The sequence below is a fragment of the Sinocyclocheilus grahami genome, unplaced genomic scaffold (genome assembly GCF_001515645.1).
Source record: "Sinocyclocheilus grahami isolate Dianchi unplaced genomic scaffold, SAMN03320097.WGS_v1.1 scaffold21.1, whole genome shotgun sequence".
Classification (NCBI taxonomy): domain Eukaryota; kingdom Metazoa; phylum Chordata; class Actinopteri; order Cypriniformes; family Cyprinidae; genus Sinocyclocheilus; species Sinocyclocheilus grahami.
The window spans coordinates 2,726,070-2,735,085 of record NW_015505200.1 but is presented as its reverse complement, the minus strand read 5'-3'; the positions used below and the strand labels follow the sequence as shown (position 1 = coordinate 2,735,085).

Below are 9,016 nucleotides of genomic sequence, written 5' to 3'. Positions count from 1 at the left end.
AACAAATATTTTTTGTTTTAACAATCAAACACAATAAAAATTAAACAAATAGCTAATTTCTAATGTTTTATATGCAGATTAAATAGGTCTTTATTGTATAGGTTTAATTGTCTCCCAAAGCCACAGAAGGGTGCAATGAGCAAAATAATGCAGCGCATTTAAATTGTCAACGCAAGGAAGTAACTCTATAAAAACGAGCATTACGTCTAAATTAACTCATAAAAATCAAATATAATTCCATAAATTGCATAAACAATTTTGAACAAAACGGCATCATGTATTTATGCATTGCTTAATCCAAAGAGCCGAAGCGCCATTCACACAGACTGCATTTAAAAACATATGAGACGCAGTGAAAAGGAATAAACCTCCACAAATGTGCGACGTGTTTTCTAAAAGTTTCAACTGTTTTAACTTTGCATGGCTTTCTATACATCTCTTCTGTGAGACGCGAGTGCAGCAGTCACATTTGTCCGTCTAAAAAAATTAGCTGAATATGCGTTCTGTGTGAATGGCTTGGTTTCGGTTTTAACCCATTCAAGATCTTCTCCGCATTTAGCTTCTATATTTCTCTAATATCTTGAATGAATAACGCAGCAGCGGCGCGTCTCGTGGGCTAGACTAACAAAACATTAAAATGCAACAACGTCACTTACATCATCACCGCATCTCACGCGCCACTGACGATGCTCCCTTATGCACACCTAACATTCAAATGCAAATGTTTATTTTAAATTCGACTAACATTCATTCTTTATTCACAATCTCCTCATCACAGGCAGGTACAGCACTCCTGTTCGTGTTTGTGTGTGCTGTCTGCGTCACTCATAGCACGTGCCTATATCGTGTGCTATATCGAAAAATATTTCTATCGATTTCGAAGAAGGTGTACCGTCGATAAATATCGATACCGTTTTATCGCCCAGGCCTACTTTTGTATCACTTCTTCATTTCATTATTTGTGTGATCAGGCCTTTAGTTTACCTAACAGTGTTGTCATGAAGCACATTCTTCCCAATCTGGTTTCCAGCAGGATGATCTTTTGAATTATTTGTCACTGATATCCATCTAGCTACTTATGACCACCCTCTGGAAAATGAAAATTTTATCACAATTTCCAGTCACACACTGTAAATTGATTTGACATGCATGCTTGTATTCAGATTGAGATTATTCAGCCACACAAGAGCAACTCCTATTAAAACAGTCATTTCATTTGGGCTCTGAAACAAGCTATACAAAATCAATCCTGTAGTTGGTGTAAAACGTTGTGCCCACTTTGAAAATCGATGGGATCATATTGTCTACACTCGCTGTCGAATAGGACATTCCAGACTAACCCATAGTTTTCTGTTGGCGGGTGAAGATCCTCCTTTATGTTCTTTATGCCAGAATCCATTATCTTTGAAGCATATTTTGATGGATTGTAACAGTTTAAAGTCTGTCAGAACTCATTATTTTTCTGTTGTCTTTTATGGAAAGATTTTTAGTGAAGTAAGGCCAGATTTAGTTTTAGAATTTTTATCTAAGATCAAATTAAAAAAACTTAATTTAACTTAACTAACCTCGTTTTCACCATGAATATAGCCGAGGTAGCTCGCATGGCGTTAAATCATAAACAAACAAACATTTGGCCTCTGCAGTTTTTGTATGGTACTGGAACATCAGATTGTATTTGTTTTTTGTTGTTTTGTTTTTGTGTTTGTGTGTGTGTGTAATTATTAACCCTTTTTTTTCTTTCCATTTAGACATCGAAAGTAAAAATGGGAGATTAGACGACTACACAACCTACAGATCAAAGATGCTGTGTTGCTGGTGCAAACAGGAGGTGTAAATACATAGTAAATTATTTAAATGTATTTTCCTTTTGTGTCTGTTTTTAACCATCATTTTCTGAAGATTGAAATATTGTATGTGCACCAATTTGTCTTAAAAGAGTGCATGATGATGTCAAAGGCAGATCTTTGACGACTTAAACACTTAGTTTGGCATCTCATAATTCTGAAAATGAAAATATCACTTAATGTTTTTGGCCATACCTCCATGATGTCCTAATATCAAATTTAATTATTATTATTATTTTTAAAGCAAAAGTTATTTTATTTATTAAAAAAAAGCTTAATAATATAAACAGTGATCCTGCATATGGTGACAGAACCGGTCTGTAGACCCAATGTTGGGGTCTGTTTATGTTTGTAATTAACTCAAATTCAAATATATAGTTCGCTGTGATGGTTTTGTACAGTACAAGAAAAGTGATGAATTGCTTTAGTGTGGTTCTTTGCATTGGATGGGTGTAAATCATAAAGTATTCTCTTGATGGCTGTATGCAAGAATGTTCTTGTGTATTTGCGTGATGACACCTGGTGTATCTGGTGTGCTTGACCTGATCTCACTCTCACGTGTTGTGTTCTTTCATGTAGCTACTGAATTCAAGTAAATGCTAACTTTGAAAAAACAGTTATACCAAAACAATGATGTAAAATAAATAATACCAGTCATCTCCAATTGTATTTCTACCAGTGTAGGCCCTCACTTTGTAGGGCTCTCTTCAGATCTGGTTGGTTAAAAATGAGAGGATATAATAATCTGATGCGTGTACATATTAAATGCAGTTGTGTTTTTTTTGTGGAGCATGAGGGTGTTTGCCGTTCTGTTTCTCCTACCTGTCTTGTGATTATTGTTTACCTTGTTTTTTTTATTTGTTTTTTTTAAACCCGTCACAGAAACAAGCTTCCATAAGTTACTGTATGACGTCTAAACTCTTAAGAACATTATGTAACATTTTCTTTGCTGTTCATCTCGGGTAATCCTGAAAATGATCATCTAAAAGCAAGTTCATAGCAGAAAAGCACTGCAAACAGCTGTTTTAGGTGACTTTAATTGGTCACAGACCTTAGATGCCATATTTAAACACAAATAATAACGAGGCTGTAGATTTGACTGGATTTCAAGATCTCATTTTCACAACCAGAGATTTTGTCCAACTGAAATGTTTTAGGACAATGTATTTTCAGTGTTTCATCGGCTGAAATATTTTAACGGAACAACCCATTTATCCCTCACAGCCTAATTTTTATTCTTGTATAATTATATATGGTGTTTTCCTTCACTGAGGTTATCTACCAAATCTAACAGTACTCTGTCTGAACCACTGTTTATATCCACGATCAAACTTGTAAGATCAGTTGGCCTTCTTTTATCTCTACTGAAATGCTTTACTATCTATGATGTTTTTGTGAAGTGGAGGTACATACTAAACATGATTGTACTAACTCCTAAATGTCCAAAATCAGCTTCTGTTAAATGTCTGTTTATATTGCAATGATCAATCAAATCACAAACTCTGTCGTTAAAGCACTATGGTCTTGTGAAGCATTTCCAGTCTGGTGACCAAGATCATGTGTTTTCTTGCACTGGATCTATGGAGAGATGCATTCATTTGATTTAGATTTTTTTTTTTTTACATGGATTTATTTTGAAGCATTCCAATTTAGACCGGGTTGTAATCAACTCACTCCTAATGGATCAAACTGCGAGGCCACTTTAGGTCTCATTATTGTGGCGCTTCCAGGACCTGGATTGGCTGTTTGATTGTGGTTCAGGAGTTGTGCCAATGCCATCTCATGTACAAATTCGTACGAATTAGCCACCTAGTAAAATATGTATAAATTGCTGTGAGATCGGGTTGGTTGTGCGGTAAAGATGACTACTTCACCATTTCTCCCGTTTCAGTGATTGTTAAATATGTTAATGTGGTGATTCCATTGTTTTGATGTGTACAAGTGGATCCTCTAGACTAATTGTCCTTGAAGAAATAAAAAGAAATGTGAAAAACAGTTTAATGCATTAATTTCTGTTTTTATAGTAGCCAGCCAATAGCATCACAGCGTAACCCAAACACTAGTTAATCTGGTGCTTTATACCCTAAAGCAGGCATGCGACCGCATGTCCATGATCCATCAGCCACCACCTCATTACCATACTGCAGGATGTTTTTGAAAGAAGTCTCTTGCTCACCAAGGCTGCATTTATTTGATCAAAAATACAGTACAAATAGTAATATTGTGAAATATTCTTACGGTTTAAAATTATTCTATTTGAATGTATTTTCAAATGTAATATATTCCTCACTATTTTCAGCGGACATTAGTGTCACATGACTCTTCAGAAATCATTCTAAATGCTCATTTGGTGCTCAAGAAACGTTTATTATCAATGCGGGGAAAAATTTTATTCACAATCTCCTCATCACAGGCAGGTACAGCACTCCTGTTCGTGTTTGTGTGTGCTGTCTGCGTCACTCATAGCACGTGCCTATATCGTGTGCTATATCGAAAAATATTTCTATCGATTTCGAAGAAGGTGTACCGTCGATAAATATCGATACCGTTTTATCGCCCAGGCCTACTTTTGTATCACTTCTTCATTTCATTATTTGTGTGATCAGGCCTTTAGTTTACCTAACAGTGTTGTCATGAAGCACATTCTTCCCAATCTGGTTTCCAGCAGGATGATCTTTTGAATTATTTGTCACTGATATCCATCTAGCTACTTATGACCACCCTCTGGAAAATGAAAATTTTATCACAATTTCCAGTCACACACTGTAAATTGATTTGACATGCATGCTTGTATTCAGATTGAGATTATTCAGCCACACAAGAGCAACTCCTATTAAAACAGTCATTTCATTTGGGCTCTGAAACAAGCTATACAAAATCAATCCTGTAGTTGGTGTAAAACGTTGTGCCCACTTTGAAAATCGATGGGATCATATTGTCTACACTCGCTGTCGAATAGGACATTCCAGACTAACCCATAGTTTTCTGTTGGCGGGTGAAGATCCTCCTTTATGTTCTTTATGCCAGAATCCATTATCTTTGAAGCATATTTTGATGGATTGTAACAGTTTAAAGTCTGTCAGAACTCATTATTTTTCTGTTGTCTTTTATGGAAAGATTTTTAGTGAAGTAAGGCCAGATTTAGTTTTAGAATTTTTATCTAAGATCAAATTAAAAAAACTTAATTTAACTTAACTAACCTCGTTTTCACCATGAATATAGCCGAGGTAGCTCGCATGGCGTTAAATCATAAACAAACAAACATTTGGCCTCTGCAGTTTTTGTATGGTACTGGAACATCAGATTGTATTTGTTTTTTGTTGTTTTGTTTTTGTGTTTGTGTGTGTGTGTAATTATTAACCCTTTTTTTTCTTTCCATTTAGACATCGAAAGTAAAAATGGGAGATTAGACGACTACACAACCTACAGATCAAAGATGCTGTGTTGCTGGTGCAAACAGGAGGTGTAAATACATAGTAAATTATTTAAATGTATTTTCCTTTTGTGTCTGTTTTTAACCATCATTTTCTGAAGATTGAAATATTGTATGTGCACCAATTTGTCTTAAAAGAGTGCATGATGATGTCAAAGGCAGATCTTTGACGACTTAAACACTTAGTTTGGCATCTCATAATTCTGAAAATGAAAATATCACTTAATGTTTTTGGCCATACCTCCATGATGTCCTAATATCAAATTTAATTATTATTATTATTTTTAAAGCAAAAGTTATTTTATTTATTAAAAAAAAGCTTAATAATATAAACAGTGATCCTGCATATGGTGACAGAACCGGTCTGTAGACCCAATGTTGGGGTCTGTTTATGTTTGTAATTAACTCAAATTCAAATATATAGTTCGCTGTGATGGTTTTGTACAGTACAAGAAAAGTGATGAATTGCTTTAGTGTGGTTCTTTGCATTGGATGGGTGTAAATCATAAAGTATTCTCTTGATGGCTGTATGCAAGAATGTTCTTGTGTATTTGCGTGATGACACCTGGTGTATCTGGTGTGCTTGACCTGATCTCACTCTCACGTGTTGTGTTCTTTCATGTAGCTACTGAATTCAAGTAAATGCTAACTTTGAAAAAACAGTTATACCAAAACAATGATGTAAAATAAATAATACCAGTCATCTCCAATTGTATTTCTACCAGTGTAGGCCCTCACTTTGTAGGGCTCTCTTCAGATCTGGTTGGTTAAAAATGAGAGGATATAATAATCTGATGCGTGTACATATTAAATGCAGTTGTGTTTTTTTTGTGGAGCATGAGGGTGTTTGCCGTTCTGTTTCTCCTACCTGTCTTGTGATTATTGTTTACCTTGTTTTTTTTATTTGTTTTTTTTAAACCCGTCACAGAAACAAGCTTCCATAAGTTACTGTATGACGTCTAAACTCTTAAGAACATTATGTAACATTTTCTTTGCTGTTCATCTCGGGTAATCCTGAAAATGATCATCTAAAAGCAAGTTCATAGCAGAAAAGCACTGCAAACAGCTGTTTTAGGTGACTTTAATTGGTCACAGACCTTAGATGCCATATTTAAACACAAATAATAACGAGGCTGTAGATTTGACTGGATTTCAAGATCTCATTTTCACAACCAGAGATTTTGTCCAACTGAAATGTTTTAGGACAATGTATTTTCAGTGTTTCATCGGCTGAAATATTTTAACGGAACAACCCATTTATCCCTCACAGCCTAATTTTTATTCTTGTATAATTATATATGGTGTTTTCCTTCACTGAGGTTATCTACCAAATCTAACAGTACTCTGTCTGAACCACTGTTTATATCCACGATCAAACTTGTAAGATCAGTTGGCCTTCTTTTATCTCTACTGAAATGCTTTACTATCTATGATGTTTTTGTGAAGTGGAGGTACATACTAAACATGATTGTACTAACTCCTAAATGTCCAAAATCAGCTTCTGTTAAATGTCTGTTTATATTGCAATGATCAATCAAATCACAAACTCTGTCGTTAAAGCACTATGGTCTTGTGAAGCATTTCCAGTCTGGTGACCAAGATCATGTGTTTTCTTGCACTGGATCTATGGAGAGATGCATTCATTTGATTTAGATTTTTTTTTTTTTACATGGATTTATTTTGAAGCATTCCAATTTAGACCGGGTTGTAATCAACTCACTCCTAATGGATCAAACTGCGAGGCCACTTTAGGTCTCATTATTGTGGCGCTTCCAGGACCTGGATTGGCTGTTTGATTGTGGTTCAGGAGTTGTGCCAATGCCATCTCACGTACAAATTCGTACGAATTAGCCACCTAGTAAAATATGTATAAATTGCTGTGAGATCGGGTTGGTTGTGCGGTAAAGATGACTACTTCACCATTTCTCCCGTTTCAGTGATTGTTAAATATGTTAATGTGGTGATTCCATTGTTTTGATGTGTACAAGTGGATCCTCTAGACTAATTGTCCTTGAAGAAATAAAAAGAAATGTGAAAAACAGTTTAATGCATTAATTTCTGTTTTTATAGTAGCCAGCCAATAGCATCACAGCGTAACCCAAACACTAGTTAATCTGGTGCTTTATACCCTAAAGCAGGCATGCGACCGCATGTCCATGATCCATCAGCCACCACCTCATTACCATACTGCAGGATGTTTTTGAAAGAAGTCTCTTGCTCACCAAGGCTGCATTTATTTGATCAAAAATACAGTACAAATAGTAATATTGTGAAATATTCTTACGGTTTAAAATTATTCTATTTGAATGTATTTTCAAATGTAATATATTCCTCACTATTTTCAGCGGACATTAGTGTCACATGACTCTTCAGAAATCATTCTAAATGCTCATTTGGTGCTCAAGAAACGTTTATTATCAATGCGGGGAAAAATTGCTGCTAAATATTTTCCTCAGGATTCTTTTGTGCCGTATACATTTATCATTCACATTATCTCTATCTATCTATTTATAGTGCTGTGAAAAGGTTTTTGCCCCCTTCCCGGTTTTTTTTTTTTTTTTCCATATTTGTCACACTTAAAAGATTCAGATCATCAAACTAATTTTAATATTACACAAAGATAATGCAAGTAAATACAAAATACAGTTTTTAAATGATTATTTATTTTATTAAGGGAAAAAAGCTGTCCAAACCTGCCTGGCCCTACGTGAAACAGTAATTGCCCCCTAAATCTAATAACTGGTTGTGCCACGCAATTATGGCAAGTCGTCCAGGTCCTGAAGCTGCAAAGCAGCCCCAGATCATCACACGCACCGCCATGTTTGACTGTTGGTATGATTTCTTTTTATGAAATGCTGTGTTGGTTTTACGCCAGATGTAACGGGACACACACCTTCCAAAAAGTTCAACTTTTGTCTCATCAGTCCACAGAATATTTGCCCAAAAGTCTTGGGGATAATCAAGATATTTTTTGGCAAATGAGAGACGAGCCTTTGTGTTCTTTTTGGTCAGCAGTGGCTTTTGCCTTGGAACTCTCCCATGGATGCCGTTTTTGCCCAGTCTCTTTCTTATTGTTGAATCATGAACACTGACCTTAATTGAGGCAAGTGAGGCCTGCAGTTCTTTAGATTTTGTTCTGGGTTTTTTCATTTATGACCTCTTAGATGAGTCGTCGTTGTGCTCTTGGAGTAATTTTGGTTGGCCAGCCACTCCTGGGAAGGTTCACCATTGTTCCAAGTTTTCTCAATTTGTGGATAATGGCTCTGACCATGGTTCGCTCGAGTCCCAAAGCCTTAGAAATGGCTTTATAATCCTTTACAGACTGATACATGTCAACTGTTTTGATTCTCATCGGTTCTTGAATTTCTTTCATGCTTCACTTTGTCAGACAGGTTCTATTTAAGTGATTTCTTGATTCAACAGGTCTGGCAGTAATCAGGCCTGGGTGTGGCTAGTGAAATTTAACTCAGCTTTCTAAAATAATGTGGTTAATTGCAGTTCTTTCATGATTTAACAGGAGGGGGCAATTCATTTTTCACGTAGGGACACGTAGATTTGGACAGCTTTTTTCCCTTAATAAATGAAATCATCATTTAAAAACTGCATTTTGTATTTACTTGCATTATCTCTGACTAATATTTAAATTAGTTTGATGATCGGAAACATTAAAGTGTGACAAACATGAAAAAAAATAAGAAATCAGGAAGGGGGCCAACACTTTTTCACACCACTGTATATA

General features: G+C 35.6%; 1 protein-coding gene across 1 annotated transcript in view; it reads left to right on the top strand.

The window, feature by feature from the left end:
• LOC107557158 (V-type proton ATPase 21 kDa proteolipid subunit-like) overlaps positions 1-3,826 on the top strand; it is a 7,937-nt gene extending 4,111 nt beyond the window's left edge. The window contains exon 5 of the mRNA XM_016240490.1: positions 1,749-3,826. Coding sequence (XP_016095976.1) covers positions 1,749-1,775 — 27 coding nt within the window. The 3' untranslated portion in view covers positions 1,776-3,826. The remainder of the gene's footprint in view (positions 1-1,748) is intronic.
• The last annotated feature ends 5,190 nt before the right edge of the window (positions 3,827-9,016 follow it).